The 22,500-nt window shown below is 44.6% G+C and overlaps 1 protein-coding gene across 1 annotated transcript in view; it reads left to right on the top strand.

Annotated features, from left to right (window-relative positions):
• LOC147033683 (NACHT, LRR and PYD domains-containing protein 12-like) overlaps positions 1–22,500 on the top strand; it is a 195,316-nt gene that overhangs the window by 28,211 nt on the left and 144,605 nt on the right. The window contains exons 7-9 of the mRNA XM_085851831.1: positions 626–791; positions 9,353–9,382; positions 11,602–13,357. Of these exons, the coding sequence (XP_085707957.1) occupies positions 626–791; positions 9,353–9,382; positions 11,602–13,357 (1,952 nt within the window). The remainder of the gene's footprint in view (positions 1–625; positions 792–9,352; positions 9,383–11,601; positions 13,358–22,500) is intronic.

Here is a 22,500-nt window from a genome sequence, read left to right as displayed (position 1 = left end):
TCTTGTCATATTGTCAGATTTAATTGTAATTTGTGAACATATATGCCAAATCATTCCTGATCAGGATCTGCCAAATCGATCGATATAAGTTCAGTTGTTGATTAAAAAACAGTTTTAATTTAAGTTGTTGATTAATCTCCAACTTTGGGGGCCCCCCACAATCATTGTGCCCAACGGCCCCCCACATGGTAAATCCGGCCCTGTGTTTGAGGACACTAATTTGTGTGTGATCCATGCCAAGCATGTCACCATCACGCCCAACGACATCCAGCTGGCATGACGTATCCGTGGCGAGCGAGCTTAAACCTGTCTCTTTTACAGCTTGCTGTCTTCTTGTTTGCATACAAATTGGATTCAGTAGTTCCTCGAACCTTTTCACGTACTCAGCCAATCCTGCAGTTGTTGCCCTGTGCACTCTGTTGAGCTCCATCAAGCTGCTGCCTCCTTCCCATCTCAGCAGTTACATTATCAAGATGCTTTGATTTTTGCAAAACATTTTGTGCATCATGAGGAGTTTCCCTGTTTTGATATCTAGTTTATTGATTTCCACTTGTGGCCAGTTGATTATTCAGCAGCTGGATTGGAATACTCATAAAATACAGTGTGTTTGTGTACGTGTGTGTAGGATTTTGAAGAGTTCAAAAGGAACAAATCCAACAATCGTGCAAATATTCTGCTGAGTCTCATCATGGAAGAGGGAACAGAGTGTTTCCGCTCTTTCTGTGCAATATTATTACAGGATGAAAGAATGAAGGTTCCGATGTTAAAAATGATGAACAACTCGGAAACGGGTAAGAATACAAATCATCACATTAGCCTTTCTTAAGTAGAGTGGTATTCATTCAGGTTTCTGTGGAATTACAATTCCCCATTTACAGATAGTTACCTCCAGGTGGTTTGTTTGTGGGAAATGTTGATGCAATGGATACCAGGTGACTCCATCCTGGACGTGCTGCTTCTGCTTTCCCAACAATGGATGGAGGTCCCAAATGACAACCATGAGATCAGAGCCATCTCCCGAGACATATCGCAAACTTTCGATATGGTCAGGCATCCCGCACTGTTCACCAAACTCTCTTGTTTTGGTATCCAAAGCAATTTCCACTGATGGCTCACAAACTTCCTCTCCTGTCACAGTCAACGCGTGGCTCTTAATGGCTCTCTCTCTCTCATCTCCTCTTCCTGTCCAGGCTGGAGTTCCTCAAGCAGTGTCAATTCTATCCACCAATTCAAACAATTCAGTCAATTCTATCCAACTTAGCTAGATTTTTAAACAGTCGCTATTAAACTGGGGGAAGTTTGGAGGAAAGTCAATGTGATAAAGGCATTCTGTACATATCGCGTCTTCCTCAGACGAATGGCTCAGAGCCGTTTTGACTTGCTCGGCCTCAAGGTAAGCGGCAACAATCTTTTGCTTGCAAAGCTGTTTACAGGAGTCTTTAGGCATTAGTGAAAGAGGTTGTAGCAGTAAACTCCCCCCCCCCTCCCCAAGGGGTTATTTCTGCCTTGGGGGAAGACTCTGTTAAGGTGTATACCCATGTTAAGATAGCTAATGGTGGAGTTCTTCCAAGGCCGCTTCTCATAACAAAAGTAATATCAACAATCATTATAATAGCACAATATTAATGTTATGACAAAACAAAATCCCCCCCAAGGGGTTTATGTGATGTGCAATATTGCCCCCCCCCTCCTTGATACCCCAATGTAAGTAAATTATACTTTTGGGAATTTAGAATGGTGAGGTACAGTTCTTAATTCTCCATTTTCAGGAAAATGATTGAGTAGTTTTCCCTGAATGACCAAATTGATACAAATGCAGCATTTTGATGGTAAACAAGTATAAACGGGAAGAAAATGACTTCTGGGGAATTCCAGTGATGTACTTAATAGACGAATCGCATGCACCGCCCAAGGCTGTACCGACGTTAAATCAGATGCAATGACATCAAGTCAAGTCAATGTTATTACTGAACAATATTCCCCTCCCCAAGGGGTTCTCGTGGCATGTGGTATTACCCCTCCCTGCTGAAGTAAATTATATTTTTGGAAACTTGGAATGGTGAGGCACGGTTTCCAAATCTCCGTCATCAAGAGAATGATTAACATATTACACGGGCAAAAACAACCCATCACTTTGCTGATAGGAATATTAAGGGGGGAGAAAGAAGGAGGGGTGGGAGAGGGGAGGGAGGAGAGTGGGGAGGTGAGTGAGGAGTGTGCAGAAAGGGAAGGCAGTGTGAGGGGAGGGCAAGGGAAGGCAGCATGAGGGAGGGTCCGGCCGGACATAACCACCATCCAGGTACACGAAGGGGGACTGTGGAGAAAAAGAGAGGTGGAGGAGGGGTGGGAGAGTGAGGAAGCAGGGGGGAGCAAGGAGGGATAGGTGAGCCAGGTGGGGTGGGGGAGGGGAAGGCAGTGTGAGAGGGGGGAAAGGCAGCATGAGGGGAGGATCCGTCCAGACATAACCACCATCCATTTATACTAAGGTGGACTGGGGAGAAAAAGAGGGGTGGAGGAATGAGGAGGGGTGGAGGAATGAGGAGGGGTGGGAGAGTGAGGAAGAAGGGGGTGCGAGGAGGGATAGGTGAGTAAGGAGGGGTGGGGGAAGGGATGGCAGCGTGAGCGGAGGGGAAGGCAGCATGAGGGGAGGGGAAGGCAGCATGAGGGGAGGGGAAGGCAGCATGAGGGGAGGGGGAGGCACCATGTGGGGAGGGGAAGGCAGCATGACGGGAGGGGAAGGCAGCATGAGGGGAGGGGAAGGCAGAATGAGGGGAGGGGAAGGCAGAATGAGGGGAGGGGTAGGCTGCATGAGGGGAGGGGAAGGCAGCATGATGGAAGGGCAAGGGAAGGCAGCATGAGAGGAGGATCTGCCGAGACGTAACCACCGTCCAGTCACGTATGGAGATAACTTCCATCTGGACATAACCACCATCTGGATACATGTAGAGATAAGCACCATCTGGATATTTGCAGAAATGACCACGATCCGTGTATAACCACTGTCCAAATACGTTTAGAGAGAGGGGGAGAGAGAGACAGAGAGAGACTGAGAGAGACAGAGAGAAAGCAAGCTGTGGGAGGATGCTGTGGTGTATTAAGATAGGGTGGAGCAAACATGGGACAAACAGAGAGAGGAATGGGGGTAGTGGGGGACACTGAGTTAGCAGAGAATATGTTATGCTTTATGAACACCACATGCAAAAACATGCATGCATACACACACACACACAAACACACACACACACATATACATACACACACATACACTCACACACACACACACATACACTCACACACACATGCACACACACATACACACACAGACATACACACACACGCATACACACACACATACACACCTGAGGGGAGTCCCTAAATTACAGATCCAAATATACCCATATATGTACCTCTACCTTGAAGCAACTGCCGACTGAACATCCAGATCAGGCCACGAACCATACCATCGTCGACTGTATAGCACTTGGAAAGAGGATTACGCACTCAAGCAAGCACTCCAATTAAATGTTTGGCAAGCAATAGCTACGTCCGAATGTCCAAACTATGTCTGAATTCAACAAATGAACACTTTTTTTTTTAGCAGCCGGAACTGCTGCTAAGATCAATAGAAAGACAGACAGACAAAGTGAACCAGTGTTCTCCTTTATGCCTCAGCTGTGGACACCACCTTCCACTTTTACAGGGGAAACAGACTCAAAAACACCATGATGTCACCTGCAAGCTCTGCCAGGCCGCCAACACGTTATGGAAGACTGAGTGGCCATATGGCTCGAGGAAGGCAAAAGCACAACATCTGAGATGAGGGATCGAGCAAAACTGACCAATCTAATTATAAATATCTCCAGAACAAACGTTGCCTTTCCAATGACGTTGACCGACGAGAATGAGAACTTCAGATATATAACTTATTCTGGTTGTACCAACAACAACCATTCCCACCACTACAATCCTCATATTATATTCATGCATTTAAGTCCAGAAATCTTGCTGCACCCATGCTTGTTTGAGTGCAATAAAAACACAACTGGAATGCATCTTTCCAAATCAAAAGCCCGTCTGCTTTGTATTCGATTTGTAATAACAACAAAAACGATATCTTATAATGCTTCATCTTCCTCTCTCACACACGTGTGGTACTCTTTACTGTTTCATAATGCACTACTCTTCTGCTATTTTAACAGACTGCTCTCATTTCGACCTCTCCTTCATTCCTTGCCTAAAAAATCCAACTGTTACAGCGTTTCTTCTCTCCATTCTCTGAATTCGCCTTTATTGCATCCATCAAGAATTGTGTTAAATCGCATCTCTGACCTAAAACTTTTAAAAACCACAGTTTGCCATGGATGCTCGCTTTCCATCAACCATTCTTTTTTTCCAACTTCAGTGCCAACTCACCCCTCTCACCCCTCACTCTCAAAGCAACCATCCCACTCTTCTCCCTCCAAGCCTCCCTCTCACCTCTCTCAGAAATTCCCCCTCACCTTTCTCCCACCTTTCATCCCCCTCACTCATCCTTCTCAAAGTTGCCCCCCCCTCTCATCCACTAAGCTGCCTCCTTCTACTGCCCTCTCACCTCCATGTCTTCACTCCACCTCCTCAAATCCTCAACTGCCTTCTTCCCCCTCTCTTGTACCCCTCTCTCCCCCAGCACCACAGAGCCTTTTCTCCTCCTCATTCAGCCCCCTCCCCAAGCTATTCTGCAATCCCCCACACTCTTTCAACAACCCTCCTTACCTCCCCCTCGACCCTTGTCCTACCCTCCCCTCCCCCCACCCCCTGCACCCAAAGCCTCCTCCACTACCTCTTCATTAAAATTGTGGACCTCAAATATCCGGGGCCTTCGCTCAAAACTTTCAGATCTTTCCATACAGGTTGGCACTGACAAACCAGACATAATCTGCCTAACAGAAACTTTCCTCCCCCAAGACGTGTCTGACTCCCAAGTATCTCTCCCCGGTTACTCCCTCTTACGGTATGACAGACCTGAGCCTCGTCCTGGTGGAGGTGTTGCTCTCTTCAGAAAAGACTCTATTCCTCACTCTCCATGCACTGCTCTCACTCCCCCACACCCCCAGGAATACCTCTGGCTATGGCTTCCCCTCCACTCCCACCTCATGTTTACATGTGTACTGTACCGTCCACCTAACAGTGATGACTCCATCTACACCTCACTATCCGAAAACATGGACCATCTTCTATCTTCTCATCCAAACTCTCTCTTCCTCCTATGTGGTGACTTCAATTGTCATCATGCCAGTTGGCTAGGTGTGGGTACCTCTCTCACCTGCCATGGCACCTCAGCAAAAGCTTTCTGTGACTCATTGGGACTGACTCAATCGGTCAACTTCCCGACCCGGATCTCAACCAATGGTACTCCATCTCTTTTGGATCTTATTTTGACAAATTTCCCTGACAATATCTGCTGCTCTTCCTCCGCTCCAATCGGTTGTTCTGACCACGTCCTTGTCAAAGTGGACATCTCTCTGGCTGTTATCAGAGAACCACCTCACCGCCGTCGAGTCTGGCATTTCACTCAAGCCAACTGGCAGGGTCTCCAAGCAGCCATCAAACTTATAGACTGGTCTCCCATCACTACTTTCTCAAACATCAACTCATCCTGGGAATTCTTTCAAAGAAACTTGCTCTCCCTCATGCACAGATTTATCCCCTCTCTTCTTCAGTTGTCCTTCCCTTCCCCCCGCCCTTGGTTTACTGAAGCTTGTGCCGAGGCAGTTGTCCTGAAACAACTTGCCTTTGCCTTGTTGTGGATTTTTTTCAACCCACCTTGTTGTGATCGTTGAAGGAATCTAACTGGCCGATTGTGGAATCCTATTTGACTTCAGGCAGAGTTTAACGTTTGTCCGATTTGGTTAAAAATCCTGCATAAAACCCATTGACACTGATAACCGATGTCCACACAAGTCCTTCCTTGTGAAACAATTTATTTTCTAATTATCCACCATACACTTCTCACCCTCGTACAATGAACTTAAGAATCCCCATTGATTGCAATATTATTTGGTTCTATTTCATCAATTCTTACTTTTAGTTAACAGTTAGACCAACCTGATTCAATTCACTTCCACATTACGTCAGACAGTTTTATTCTCACTTGGTACTTGGTCAGTTCCAAGGAGCACAAGCCACTGAGATTCTAATACTTCCTCAGGTACTTGCACTGAAACAATTTTACATTTCAAAGCATTTTATACTTTCATGAGAGAGTGGTGGGGGCTATCAACCCAGACTGCAGACGTGTCCTTTAGACGAGAAGCCACTTCGTACATTTCGAGGCAAAGGTTCGCTGTTATCAGCTCAGGTCACTCCGCTCCAGACCAAGACATTTATCATCATTTAGGGCAAAAGCCTCGTGGCCAGAAAGGACAGCCAATTCAACTTGTAGCATAAAAGTAACATTTCTAAACCTCCATTTGTTACAACTTAGAATACATTAATATAAATTTTTCCCCCACAGCCTCATGGAGAGCAAACCCAACTGAGGGCAATCTCAATTCCTTCCACAAAGCTCGGAACAAGAGTGTATCTACCAACAGGAGAGACAGAAAACAACATCTTTCTCATCTCAAGTCTGAACTCTCAAACCTCTCTCCCTCCTCAAAATCCTGTTGGCATTTCAACAAATCTGTTTCTGGTGTATGTTCCCCCTCCATCCCCTCCCTTATCTCAAATGGCCGCACTGCTGATACCGCACGTGAAAAAGCTGAATGCCTAAACTCGGTGTTTGCAGCTAAATCTTGTGTCCTAAACCCATCACTTTCTCTACCCCTTACCCAGTCGCACCCAACCGTCCCTGGACTCTGTGTCCTTTTCTCCTGACAAGGTGGAGAGCTTGCTTTCAAACCTCGACTCAGATTCTGCAACTGGTCCAGACGGCATCAGCCCACGTGTCCTCAAAGCCTGCTCTTCTGCTCTTGCTCACCCTCTCTCTGTTCTGTTCACCCTCTCATTTTCTCAAGGTCATCTGTCATCTGCTTGGAAATCTGCAAACATCACTGCCCTGCATAAAAAGGTGCAAAAACAGATCCCTGCAACTACAGACCAATCAGCCTTCTCCCAGTCATCAGCAAGGTTATGGAATCAATCATCGCTTCAGATATCAAATCCTTCCTCTTCTCAAATGGCTTGATTTACGATCATCAATTTGGTTTCAGACCAGGTCACTCTTCCCTGGATATGCTGCTTCTGCTCTCCCATCAATGGATGGAGGTCCTCAATGTCAGACAGGAAATCCGGGCCCTATTCCTGGACATATCACGTGGTTTTAAAACAGTCTGGCACCCTGCCCTACTCACCAAACTCTCTTCCCATTGTATCCAAGGCCATCTCCACTCATGGCTCGCAGACTTCCTCTCCTGTCGCAGTCAAATATGTGGCCTTAAATGCCGTTCTTTCATCCCCTCTTCCTGTCCAGGCTGGAGTTACTCAAGGTTACGTTCTGGGCCCTGTTCTTTTTCTGGTTTTATTCAATGATCTCTCCAACTCTCTGGAAAATCCTCTACATCTCTTTGCTGATGACTCCACCCTCTGCCGTACCATCTTTCATCCCTCAGACCGGCAAGCAGCAGCTTCTTCGCTCACTGCAGATCTGGATAAAATCACAAACTGGTCCAGCATGTGGAACATGTCTTTCAATCCAGACAAATCTCACACTCTCACTATGTCTCTTCAAAAGGACCGTTTAGAAACCCCCGCCCCCCCACCCACTTTCTCAACAATCCTCTGGAAGAAGTCCTTTCTTTCAAGCTTCTGGGTCTCACTATCTGCCATGACCTTTCCTGGGAAAGTCACATTTCAAACCTCGCCTCCAAAGCCAGTCGCCGACTGGGAATCCTCCGTCGTTCAAAGTCCTTCCTCGGCCCTCCTGAGCTCCTGACCACTTGCAAAGCTTTTGTCCGTAGCCTGATGGAGTATTGCTCTCCCCACTGGGCTGGTGCTCCTGCCTCCCACCTTTCTCAGCTTCACGCTGTAGAAACCAGGGCATTTCGGATCATCGGCATCTCCCGCTATGATGATGAGTCTTTGGGCTTCTCACTCAATCACCGCAGATTGGTCGGTGGTCTTTTTGTCTTCCACCGTCTCCTCTCCAGTCTTACCCCCCCCCCCCGATCTCTCTGCGATTTGTCCCCACCACATTTCCACAGGGCGCTCAAGGTCCGCCAACAACCCCCTTCTGGTAAAACTACCAAAATCACGAATCACTGCTCACCTTCACTCTTTCATTCCTCTTTTTCCCTGCATTTGGAATAAACTTCCTCACTCTATTCTTTCCCATTCTTCCCTCCAGGCTTTCAAAACAGCTGTTCACCACCACCTATTATCACCCCCCATCCAAATCCTCGATCTTTTCTACCCCCGATAATCCACCCAAGCCCACTTCCTTCAATTCCCCCGCTTTCCTTCCTGAAAGTCCCTTTAATGTCCATCTTCTCTTCCCCATGTTCCCCGTCCCATCCCTCTCCCTTCCACAGATCTTCTGTGTCTGTTCCCCACTGTTCTGTCCCTCCCACTCCCACCCCTCTTGTCTCATGCCCCTTGCTGTGCTTTGTGTGTTTGCTCTCATACAAGCCTCGACAAGGTATACCAAAAAAAAACATTTCAGATCTGTTCTGTATGCTAAACGGTACCTTTGACCTTTTGACCAAATTCTTAATTTGTCTTCTCTGTATTCTCATAATAAAGCTTTGTTGAAAATTTGACAACAAAAGCTCAAATTATCATTTTCATTTCAGTTCAATTGGATGAAAATTGACGATTTTATATGACGCTGACCTTTGACCTTTTGACCAAATTATTAATTTGTCCAAAACAAATTTATTTATTCATTTGACAAATTTATTCATTTGTCATATTCAAATGACCAATATATTCCATATTCTCATAATAAAGCTTTGTTGAACATTTTCTGACAAATTCCCCTGAAAATTGCTGCACTGTAATATTTCACATGCCCAAGGTCAATGTCACAATTAAAACTTTAAAATCTTCATCAAATTGGTATAAAACCATGATGTAACGGCGCTTTGGTAAATCGAAAGTATGTCCCTGGATGAGGACAGGAACAGAGCACAAAATATTTTCTCACTTGAAAATGGTTCTAATCAAGTTATTTTGTCGGGTTTCTAAACATCACAAAAACATTTCAAACTTAAAATGTTTTAAAACATTTCCACGAACGTTTGAAATATTATTATGATTTATTTTCAATCTTATAAAACTAATCTTATTCTTGAAATGCTTAATATTTAAGAAAAACTGATAAAATTATGTTTTCCCAACGTTTTTACAATACATGTCTTGTGTATTTGTTTTCCAGACGAGACGAAGAATAAATTGACAGTTTGGGGTAAGTCCTCCAGATTTCACTTCACTGATGATTCGATTTAAAATCAGAAACAATCATGAATCAAGAATTGAAAAGATGTCTTGTTTTTAAAGCAATGATTGATGGAGAGCATTAACTAAAAGGGAGAAATATCCATGTTTTGAATAAATAACGATTAATGATGTTTGGTTAGTCATATCCATCCCAGGTTGGATTTTTATATAAACGAAAATAAATGAAATGATTTTACATTCCCAAAACTACACCACTTTTTTAGTCAGTTCCAAAGGAAGTGAATTATAAAATGGGGGTCCATGTCCATCGATCCATCCGTCAGTCCGTCCGTCCGTCTGTCCACAATCAATCTTTCGATCATTTTTCTGCAACCTGTGGTCAGAATGGCTTGAAACTCGGAGGGATGATATGTGGGGAGATGCCGCAGAACCTTCCTCAATAAAATTTCTGATTGTCACCAATTGACTTCATTAATTAGTCCAATCAATTAATCTTCAACATCCGAAACCTTGTAGACTATTCATAGTTTTTGCTTCTGATTTGGTATAATGGTTCTATGGAACAATATCTACAGCTTGTCTGAGCAATTTTTTTTCCGAATTTTTGTCCAGGAGGAAAGATAATGAGTCTTAATGAGTATGAAGTTCATTCGGGCCCGAATAATAACAATGAATGTTGAAGAATATATCCAATATCGATGAAGTCGGAACTGACCAGGGCCCACGAGCTGTATTTTTTGGTGTACAGTGTCAAGGCTTGTGGAGGAGCGAGAACACAGAACGAACAGAACAGGCAAAAAAGAGGGTTGGGGTGGGGGGTGGGAGAGGTCACACCTACAGTTGGGGTGAGAGACATATTAGATGGAGATTTTGAGAAATATGATATGCGGGGGAGAATGAGAACAAGTGGAGGACATGGGGTACACAAGATGAATACAGTCACAAACTCTCAATCATCGAAGTGAAGGGAAAACCTGGAAACCTGGAAAGAGGTGAGATTAAACTACACTTCAACCAATGTCATACACTGTATAAAGTACACTTCCAAAAACAAGTTATCAAGAAGTTGATAGACTTTTCACGTCGGGATGGCCCGGACACTCCTTTGGCTCAATTCAACATAAATCCTCAAAAGATAATCCACCAAGATATAATTTATAAACCTATATATTATCTAACAGTCGTATGTGGATAATTCTCCACATAATAACACTCATTAAACTTTGGGATATCATCGTTTAACAAGAAAAATGAGAGACCCAAAAATGGCTGTTTGTCATTCTTCTTATTATTTTCTGACAGCCCAACTCAAAATTGGTTTAATCACCAATGTACTACATTATATAGTGGGAAGGTACATCATTTTCTATGTGATGCATTTCTCTTGCATCATTTTTCTGGAAGCATGGCTGTGCCGTTAATGCAGTGCCCATCACCAGTAAGCTGGTACTCATTTTGCAGACCTCGGAAAACACCAGGCTTCGACGTGGAGTAATTTGATATGACCAAGTGATCGGTAAAAGACAACTGAATGATTGCACTAGTTAGCATGGCTGAAACACAGAACATTTCCCAGAAAACCTGTTTGGCTTGATTCAGATTTGTGCTCCAGTCCTGTTGTCAGATGGTCAGACCTCTTGTGAATTTGGTGGTGTTGTCACACCTCTTGAGAGTTTGGTGTATGTCCATTTCTCCAAATGTGTTTCAGGATGGTTCATATTGAGTATCCATGCTTGGGCACACCTGAATGTTGCACAATGTGAACTGATTTTGAAAGTACAATATAATACAAAAGTACAAGTAAAACTCAGCCGCGCCTTCCCCGAATTTCCAGTTTTTCCTTCATGAGAGCTTTCTTCTGTATCGATCTTGTCTACCCCCCTGCATTCTCCCCTACCCCTCATCCTTTCTCATCTTCGCAACAATGGGGAATGCCCGCTTACCTTGTTTGTCCATCTACATCTATTTTGTCCCTCGGTCCTGCTGTTGGTCTTTCCTCGATCTTTTTCTGCTGTTCCTTTAATTCTGTTGCATCCTGATCCATTCTGTGGTTTAGCTTTTATACAGACTTTGACTTTGTATTAAAAAAAACTGGATGAAATAAACTTTTCTAACTCATTCTGATATTGGTTGATATTCTGATACTCAGAATTCTGAGTGATACAGAATTTTCATTCTGATACTCATTCTGATTCTGATATTCTGATATATTTTCTTCTTGAACAGGGAAAGCTCAGGAAGAATTGAAGGAGGAGTTGTTGAAGAACTTCAGGACAATCAAAGACTACAATGTCTCATTAGGAGAGTGTTTGAGACTCGAGGATCGATTTGTGGAACCCGTGATTGTGAAGAGCAAACCAGAAATTGAAGTTGAATCAACAGAACACGAGATGATGAAACCAAGCAGAGAGTACAATCTCAAGAAGACAATTGAAGATCGTGTTTCCATGGAAGACTTGTTTAAGCGAAAGATGTTTTGGATGCAGCACATGACCAAGGTGCTCATGTTTGGTAGTCCTGGAATTGGAAAAAGCATGCTTTGTAAAAAGCTCGTTGTTGATTGGGCAGAAGAGGATGAAAACATAAAAAACAAGTTTGATTTTGTGTTTCTTTTGAAATGTCGGAACTTGAACCGGATATCAATTGAAACCACTCTGAAGGAGATTCTCCTGAATGAGTATCCCTCCCTGAAGGATGTTGTTGATGAATTGATGGCAAATGCTTTCCGGGTCCTTCTAGTTCTTGATGCTCTGGATGAGATGAAACACCCCCTAGATTTTAACATCGTTTGTAAATCTTCACAAGAACCACACAAGGTCGGATCCATCATCGCAGGACTTTTACAGGGCACTCTTCTGAGTCAGGGAACTGTAATGGTGACCACAAGACTCGTGGGTCTACAATGGCTCCAACATGTAGATTATGATCCGAACTCTACTTGTATGGTGGAGATTGTGGGATTCTCTCATGAGAAAACTGAAGAATTTTTTGAGAAGTTCTACAAAATGGAGTATAAAGCACAGCAGGTTCTCCAGCATGTATCAGAACATGAGGTTTTATCATCTCTCTGCTTTAATCCAGTTTTCTGCTGGATCACTGCAACCTGCCTCAGCAGGTACTTTGATTCCCATGAAGGGAGCACACAAGACCCTGGACCCAAAACGATGACTGAACTTTTCTCTCTTTACCTTCACTTGCACTTGGAGCACCATGGAGGGGAATCCCTAATCAGCTCCCCAGATTCACTTCTTCGTCTGTGTCGTTTGGCATTTCATGGAGTGAAGGAAAGAAAAATCTTGTTCAGTGATGAAGATTTGAAGAATGACCTCATCAACCAATCATCAGGACCGCTGCGCTTCCTACAAAGGCGACTACCAAGAGCCATGGCCAGAAGATGGCTGAAAGAAAGAGAAATCTCAAAACCACCTCCAGCATTTATCTCTGAGGTTTTCGTGAAGACAGAAGTTGAAAGTGTTTGCCATTATGAATTCTTCCACCTGACTGTGCAGGAGTTTTTTGCAGCACTCTACTTCCTCTTGCCTCAATGTAAAGAGTCTGTGGATGAAGTGTTTGTGAAGTCCAAGAACAGAGATGACGATCGGTTCCAGGTTGTTCAGCAGTTCCTCTCTGGTTTGTTTGCTAATAAACCAAGAGATACCCTTGGGAGACATTTTGAATTGTCAACAAAACCAAAAGAAAAAATTCACTCCTGGCTCAAAAAACACAAACAGAAAAACTTGAATTGTTTCCATTGTGTGTATGAGCTCCAGGAGGTGGAATTTACAAAAACCATGATGGAGGATGTGGAGTTTGAAAAACTCACACAGAACATGACCTCTCCTTTGGACTGCACCGTGGTGGTTTACGCTCTTCAAACAGCAAACAAACCCGTGGACTCATGGAGGGTCGAACTCGGATCCAGGGATCTCACACAAAGGATGAAGATTCTCTCTCCAGCCTTCCCTCTGTGTAAAAAGCTTGTGTGAGTCATTTTTCTCTTCTTTCTAACAAATTGTCTCTTCACACAATCTTCACAAGTTTCACTCTTTGAAATCCATTCTTGCCTATCAACCTCCATAATCATCATCATCATCATCATCATCATCATCATCATCATCATCATCAGTCCAAGGCATGCTCACTGGAAGCCCACAGCCCCAATGTAGCCGCCACTCGGTTGGGATTCCATCAGAGATGGAGTGAAGATGAAATGTTAAATAGTTTTCTGCATTGTGTGAGTTGAGAGCAAGTTGTGATTCATGGGTTTATGGTGCCAGGTTCCAGGTGACAGTGCGAGTTGAATGGGTCCTGAGCTGGATCAAGTTTGGCTTGATAGGTTTTAAGTGCAGAATGGTAACTGGAAGAAAGTGGAGATAATCTTAAGCTTGAGGAGCATGGCAGGGTGTGTTCACGTGGATGGAGATCATGTGCTGTGGTCCATTGAGTTTGTTCAAATAAAACCTGCACATCGCTGATGGAAATATTGAGACGAGGGGGGGGGGATGAGGAGAAGTGAGGGAGCTAGAAGGAGAAGCGACGTCTCACCACAGGTTGCTATACACTCCAGGAGAGTGGTGGGGCTTTCAGAGGAGGTATGCATGAAGGGAAGGGAATGAAGGGCATTTTCCTCCAGTTATTGAAAAAATTGTGCCAGTGTTTGTGCCTTTATTTAATTTCTGCACACGTTTTACATGTAAAATCTGATAAGCTCCAGAATCTCTTCATAAATTTATGAATATAAACTGTCGAATTGATCCAAGCAGCAGTTCTAACTGCTAAAAAAAACAAAAGTGTTAATTTGTCCAATTTACACGTTCTTTGACACGCCATCATCTCCTTGACCCCTGGTGATTGTACGGTGGAGGAGAGGGTTTGGGAGGAGGTTAGATGAGGGGAAGGGAAGGGAAGGCAGCATGAGGAGTAGTAGTATATGGATTAAAAATTACACCGTTTCATCTGGACCCATTTTGGGAGCATCCGTTCAGCCTACTACAGCCCACAGCGCAATTAAGTTATTGCAGAGAGGGGGTGAAATACAAGCATGGTGTTGCACAACACAAATCGCGCTTCCAGAATGTGGTACAAAAGTAGGATCTGCATAGGCCTCGACAGATTATGCCTTGGTTCTGGAAAAGGGCTGGCTGGCCACAAACACTCGTCTGTTCCAAACACGCAAGCATTCCCAAACATGCAACACAAACGTGACACCGCATGCGCACAGCACACAAACACTTTATTGCACCCACACATGCTTTGTTAGATACATTTATCGATACACTCGCTTGTTTACATTGGAGACACACAAAGCTGCATCACTTACACAGAAAGACTTTCGATGCATTGCCTCGGGAGATTTTGGCATTAAAGAAGCTATATAGGACTGTATGGTGGGGCAGGCTCGTGTCTACTGCATTTACAATGGACGGGAGACAGCACCAGCTGTGCCAGCCCCAGAGCCATTCAACTCAAGGCACCCAATGCCAAATTACATTGCACCACGAGCATGCAAACTGGAAGTGATCATCGACCGAGGAGGACGAAGGAGTCTAATGTGTGTGAGTCAAAGGCTTGAATGAAACCCTGGAGGCGCAACAAAAGTGTGCGCTGCATGCAAAGCTGTGTGGTCGGGTCAAGGTGCCCCTCCACTTGGCAGCGAGGTCATGCGGCGTGCTGCGGTGCTTCTCGTGTCTGGTGGCGTCGGGGGATCTCCTTCACACTTCACGCTTCCTCTCTCTGAGGCCTCTCCTGCACCGTTTCGGCTGAACCACTGGCAAGTGTCAAAGGCAACCCACTGTAAGGCAGGATCCTCACCTCCGTGGCAGGGGTGAGTTGCACAGCCAGCCCATCCTGCGCAGCTGCGAAGCAACGCTCTCTGTCCGGTGTGACCTGGTGGAGGTGGACGGAGCCACAGTGTACTTGTTGGTACCCGAAAGATGGTGAGCTACACCCAGGTAGGGAAAAGCCAGGGCAAACCCTGGTAGAAGACTGCAGCATTTCTGATGTGCAAATCAATCGTATGAACTGGTAAACGACCATTCAAACCCTCTTGTCGCTAGTTCCATCTGAAGTTTTCCTCAGGATAGCTGGAGCTCTCACATGATGCACACTTTTATCTGGCAAAGCAACTGATGAGAGGCTTTGCTGCTGACATGGCCTCGATCTATTCCAAAACCTCTGGCTCTGTCTCTGTCCTCTGCTCGCCTACAGTCTTTTCCTACCCCAAATGTCCTATCTGATGCCTCCCTCCTCTCCTCGCCTAACCCTACTCTCCTCTCCTCTGCGACCCTGACCCTACTCTCTTCTCAAACCACAAACCTCCTCTCCTCTCCTCTCCGACACCCACCCTCCTCTCCACCTCTCCCCTCTCTCTCTCCCCCTCTCGGTCTCTCTCTCCCACCCCTCTCCCCCTCTCCCACCCCTCTCCACCTCTCTCTCTCTCTCTCTCTCTCTCTCTCTCTCTCTCTCTCTCTCTCTCTCTCTCTCTCTCTCTCTCTCTCTCCCTCCCCCTGCTGGCTGTTGGTGATTCGAGTGGAGTGTCATGGCGGCTGTGTGGTCTTGGTGAACTGTTGTCTGCCCTGTTTTTTCACCTTTCTATCTCCTTTCGCATCGTTTTTCACCTCCCTTCCTTTGTTTCCTTATACACATCATTATTTGTGCTCCCACCCTCCCCTCTTCCCTCCCCTCTTCCCTCCCCTCTTCCCTCCCCTCTTCCCTCCCCTCTTCCCTCCCCTCTTCCCTAGACCTCACGCTCCGGCCTTCCCTCGCCACAGGTTTCATTTCATCGTCGTCACCCCACCCCGCCCATCTGTCCTTGTTATTTCATGGTTTGGCCTTCGGTTCATCCCATCCCCATCCCATCCCCATCCCATCCCCATCCCATCCCCATCCCATCCCCATCCCATCCCCATCCCATCCCCTCCCCATCCCCATCCCCATCCCCCTGTTTTCTCCTCACATACCTTTTGAGAGAGAGGGGAGAGAGAGGGGAGAGAGAGGGGAGAGAGAGGGGAGAGAGAGAGAGAGAGAGGGGAGAGAGAAAGAGAGAGGGAGAGAGAGAAAGAAAAAGAAAGAAAGAAAGAAAGAAAGAAAAAGAAAGAAAGAAAGAAAGAAAGAAAGAAAGAAAGAAAGAAAGAAAGAAAGAAAGAACCCACAGCTTCTTGTGGATAGCTTTAATTGGCGGCCCATCCCGGTCCTTCAACTGATGGTTTTTTCTTCACTGTAGCTGTGTTTATTTCCTTTGGAAACCTGTCTCGGCTCGTATTTAATTACTGCACGAGAGCAATCGCCCCTCCTCCCCCCCTCCTAAATATGACTTCTTATTCCCGTTATTCGGCATTTGAAGCATTAACAAGAAAACATGGCGTCGTCTGTGTCGCACCCGACGACGTCAGCGTCGAGGATCTCGTTATCGCCACAGGAAACATAGTCGGTACTGACAAAGTTTGTGCAGCCTCACGAATGAACAAACGTGTGGTAATCTTCGTGTCTGAAGTGGTTCATGAAATCGTATCGACTGGACAATCAACAGACTACGGACATTTCGTGCTCATCTCCCCTCCGGACACACCGACCGTGAAGGTCATTATCTCGAACGCTGCTCCTTTCCTGAAGAATCAGACACTGATCTCCGAACTATCTCGTTATGGTACCGTGGTTTCTCAAATCACGATGTTACCTTTACGGGGCCAGGACGATCGGACGAAGCATGTGATGTCTTTTCGGAGACAAGCTTATGTGGTGCTTCCTCCCTCTAACGCTGAAAGAACCTTGAACATCGTTTTAAAACTCAAAATTGATAATCATGATTACCAAGTCTACGTAACCACTGACACCCTGAAATGTTTCGAATGTGGTAATTTCGGACACTTGAAACGATCTTGCCCAAAGTCAACCTCGTCGAACGATGAAACAAACCTCATCAACAAGAATACGTCTTCTTCTTCTTACTCGACTGTGAAGGAAGCGAATCCCGTGTCCGGTAATAACCCCCAGGCCTCTCAGCCCGATAGTCTAAACAGCAAAACGAATGTTTGGGATGGTTTCACCATCGTTTCATCAAAAAAGAGAAAGACTTTACCTGATGGTCGTTTAACCCAGAAGAAAGGAGCATTTACAAATGAGGATTCTGTCGGTAATGTTCCTGCAGTTGTGACTGATGTCACTCTACAAGGCCGACCCGGAATGGACCCGGAATGGACCCGGACCCCGGTACCTACGACCAACAAGTTCAGCCTACTTGCCGGTGAGGACATCGACGTCTCCCTTACAGAGACCACTTTACCTGTTATTGCAGTGAAGAAAACTGTTTCACTCGTTAAAAACTCTCCTATTGGAAAGTCCATTGACGGTGATACACATACCACGAGTGATGATCCTGCTGTCACTTTGGTAAATGTTAACCCTAATTCCTTGTCAGCAGGAAATATGAAACAAATGTTAACCCTGAATCCTTGTCAGTGGGAAATAGTGAAACAAATGTTAACCCTGAATCCTTGTCAGCGGGAAATAGTGAAACAAATGTTAACCCTGCAACTGCTCCCAGTCCATCACGTGGTGAAGCTGGAAACGCAGGAAATGTTAAAATGGATGTTTTACGAGAGACCCCCAAAGTACTGTATACCTCCACGCCGTTGGAGGTCGATAACACCGTTACGGTCGAGGGAAGCGATATCGCTACATCCACTGATGGTGTTTCCGTTTCATCAACTCCCCCGATTATTTCCATTACTTCACCAGGAGATGTTCCCACAATGGAAGAGCACATAGACGTGGTAACCAGTACAGATCCGTGTATCAATACTGACGACAGTATCGATATGCAGGACAGTACAAGCTTGTGTGACTCGGAAACTAAAACCGACTATGACGAATCTGACCTGGAGGAAGCAAACAGGAACAGTCAGGTGGAAATGGTGGAGAAGCTCACCAGTCAAAGTCCTACCCCCCCCCCCCTGAACAAATACGATTCCTCTTACAAAATACATATAGGAAACGCAATATAAACCTGATGGAATACTTTCCAGATCTACCGTCCTTCCTCGAGTGTGCTCAGGCTATCGTACGTAAGCCTGACTTATTCGGTTTCCACCAGACACACTGTCACTGCTTAAAAAAACTGATTGCCAAGGCGAAAAGGAATCCTAATCAATTATCCCGCTTCTAATGTTATTCTCGAGAAACTATTATTTTCTTCATGGCCAGTTTCAACATTGGAACAATAAATGTTAATGGTGGTGGGAGTCCGCTCCACAAGATCCAAATTAAACAGTTGGTAGAGTTCAACGGTCTCGACATAGCTTTGTTACAAGAGACCCATGTTGTCCGATCTGTTCAGGCTCAGTGGCGACTATTTATGGACAAGGAATGTTTCTTCAGTAAGAACTCCACGTCTAAGGCAGGCATCATGTTTGTCTTAGGGAAACATTTCCATCCGTCCTGCCTTAAATTTATGAGTATTATTGATGGACACCTTGCCTCCGTGACCTTCTCTATCAATCAGATCAAGTTCACAATTCTCAATGTGTACGCTCCAAGCAAAAATGACGAGCGGATCTCCTTTTTTGCCGAACTGAGAAAATTCCTGCAAACACTGGATTTGCAGACTTGGCTAATTATTGGTGGCGATTTTAACTGTACTGTTAATGCTTCATTTGACCGGAACGGGCCGGAACCCCAATCATGTATCGCAAAACTTTTTGCAAACATCATTGCGAAATATAATCTTCATGATATTTGGCGCGTGCAGCACCCTTCTGATCGGTCTTATACGTGGTGTCGTTGTTTAAACAACCACATCTCACTTGCGAGGCTTGATCGCATCAATGTAAATTCCCATTTATTAAATGGAGTTTATAAATCCGATATCGTGCCTTCTGGTTTCTCCGACCATTCCCGAGCTCGAGTCTTTATTCAACTCTCTAAACCATGTCCAGGGAGCTCTCACTGGAAATTCAATAACAGTTTACTAGAAAACCTCAACTTCATTCAGGCCTTTGAATCCTTCTGGACGGCTCTCCTAGAACAGAAGCGAAGCTGTTCCGTTAACCCATTGATTTGGTGGGATTTAGTAAAAACCCAAATTAAAGGGTTATGTCAACAGTATCGTTTTTTTCTCAACAAGCGCTGACCATGAAGTTAAGAAAATATTACAGTTAGAGATTTTACAACTCCAGCCGGTCATCGGACAAAATAATAGTAACATACAAAAACCTTAACTGAGAAACAGTCCTTATGAAAGGAAATAACCGAGAGGAATGCACGTGGTGCCTTATTTCGGATGAGGGTGCGACTCCTGAATGAGGCAGATGTACCAACCAAGTACTTCTTTTCCTTAAGGCCCGGTCACACCTTGACGTTTTAGCCAACGTATGCCGATTTTTGAAATTTTTTTCTAAAACGCTGGCACACGTTGAATACGTTATGGGTAAGTTTTGATAACATTGAGAGCACGCTGAAAAACACTGCCATACGTCGTTGTACACTGGCTTTAAACGTTGTACTTTTTGGTTGTCCTCAAATTTTTTCATGCTTGAAATTTCACGACGTATGCCGGCGTATGACTCACACGTTCCGCTACGCTGGCCACAAGTTGTATGCACGGTCTGCGATCGTTGACAGACGTCAACACATGCTACTTGTAAGTTAATCATAAGTCGAAACACGTCAAGGTAATGTTTAGCATACCCGAAACTTATTTCTAACCTATGATTAACGTGTTGTTGGCACGTTACGCGATCGTTGCCACACATCGACAGACGTTACTTTTAAGTTACTCATAGGCTGAAAGACGTCGGTATAATGGATCGTCCTTGCATCAGCGTCCACGGCCACGGCCAGGACACTTATTTGCAGCATTCTTCAAACTTCTTCTTCGGCATGACGAGGATGTTCACACTTCGATGTCTAGCTTGGCTATGATTCCAATTGTCCATCGGCAGCGTCTATTTAAAATAGTCGAGTTTGAGCGTTTTAACACGTTCAGAAGAAACGCTTCAAATTTCAAAACCTCAGCGTCAAAAAACAAAGGTGAGTGACAGCAATTTAAATCGTTCATTGTAAACAATGAAAATAGCTGAGTGGTACCGTTTAAAAGTCGTTGAGTGGAAAAAAAATCCAATTGTTGAGCGCAAGCGTCTACTTTCAATAGTGGAGATGCAGCCATTTAAATCGTTGAGTGGCAGCCTATGAATAGCAAACCCTACGTCACCGGCAAAGATAAACTGCCGCACGATATGGATAAGTTAGGCTATCGTTGGGCATAGTTTGTGAACGCCGGCTTCACGATAATTATTCGTTGGTATATCGTATCTATAAGTAATCAAAGCGCTCTATGCACATTATTAGTTCATTGTGCATTTGTCCAACCCGTTATGAATAGACCTAAATCGTAAAAACAAGCTATAGCTCATTGTTGAAAAAGCCCCATAAAAAATTAGCCGCGAAGAACTTCGAACAATGGTGAAAAGATGTCTCCTACCCGTGGACACGCGGACGCAAGGACGATCCATCATAACCCACACCCTCCCCCTCACACTCACCTACTACTGCCAACATGAACAAACTACTACTAATACTAATACTGATACTGATACTGTTCCTGCTGACATGGACATCGACTCAAAAAGGACTCGAAAACACTGTTGGGTTCCCCTTTTATGAGCAGAATTTTTATATACCAATTCCCAAAACCACTGGGAACACGTCTTTATGTGGCAGTTGTAACCTAGAAACACGTTCATTTTTTTTTTTTTGTCGACCGGAAGACGTCATTGGAATACGTCTACATATGTCGATGTGTGTTGGGACTATGTAAAGAATTGGTTCAAAGCATGTCAAACATAAGTTAGAAATAAGTTTCGCATAAAAAAAACATTACTGCGACGTGTTTCGACTTATGAGTAGCTTATAAGTAGCCTTTGTGGACGTGTGTAAGCGTCCACATATCGTGTGTAAAACTTATCCCCATCACATGCGGAACGTGTGTCATACGCCGAGTACGTCGTAAAATTTTGAACATGTTTAAAATTTCTTGACGTACTCTACTTACTACGACGTATGATAGCATACTTTAGCATTCTACTCACGTATACCAAACTTACTCATACCGTATTTGACGTGCCCCAACGTTTTAGACACATTTTTCTTAGGTCGGCATACGCTGGCAAGATCACCAAGGTGTGACCACGATGTTGTCACTTCCATTTCTACGGCAGTTATGATTCGAATCATTGTGCGTCAGCCTTTTAATAGGCTACGTCACGACATCGTCGGCGATTCGTGCAACGCGCTATGCCTAAGTTAGACTATCGTTGGGCATCGGTTGTGTAGGCCGACGACAGGTTCAGCATTCGTTGGTATAAGTTATCTATAACACAACGAAACGTTCTGTGTCCATTACCAATGCGTTATACATAAGACCAAGTCGCTATGAATACGTCCGAATCTTTAAAAAAAAACATCAAAAGTTCAACGTAAGCCAGCGTTTTACATACATTTTAATACGTTGCCATCGCTGGCTAAAACGTCAAGGTGTGACCGGGCCTTTAGAGAAACGTCTTCCCAGTAAACAGCTTTCTCAGCTGCAATTAGCAGATCATCCATTACCTTTACACAATCAGAAATCAAATTTTTCGTGAAGGAATACTTTTCGAAAATATATTCAATGGAACAAATAAATCCTGTCAGTGTCGCCTCTATCTCCGTATGCTTGCCAGTGTTGTGTGAAGATGGGCGTTCCCAACTGGAAAGACCCATCACTTTGGATGAACTTGGCACTGCCCTGCACGCACTTGCCATTGGGAAAGCACCTGGATTGGAATGACTTACAACCGAATTTTACAAGAAGTTTTGACACTTATTGGGTCCAGAACTCATTAACACCTTGAACGCAAGCTGCCAGCTTGGAGAGCTACCTCGGAGTTGCCGATGAGCTCTTCTTACCCTTATCCCAAAAAAGGGAGACATGCTGAGTATTGAAAATTGGCGTCTTATCTCCCTGTTATGTACGGACTATAAGATATTTTCAAAAGCCCTGGCATCGCGACTTACTCCTTATTTATCCTCGTTGTTGAAAGAAGACCAATGTTACTGTGTCCAAAAACGTTCCATTTATGACAGCATCTCCCT

This window comes from Eptatretus burgeri, chromosome 2, assembly GCF_056783735.1.
Source record: "Eptatretus burgeri isolate ZD-2024b chromosome 2, Ebu_testis_v1, whole genome shotgun sequence".
NCBI classification, from domain to species: domain Eukaryota; kingdom Metazoa; phylum Chordata; class Myxini; order Myxiniformes; family Myxinidae; genus Eptatretus; species Eptatretus burgeri.
This window is presented reverse-complemented; position numbering and strand designations above follow the sequence as displayed.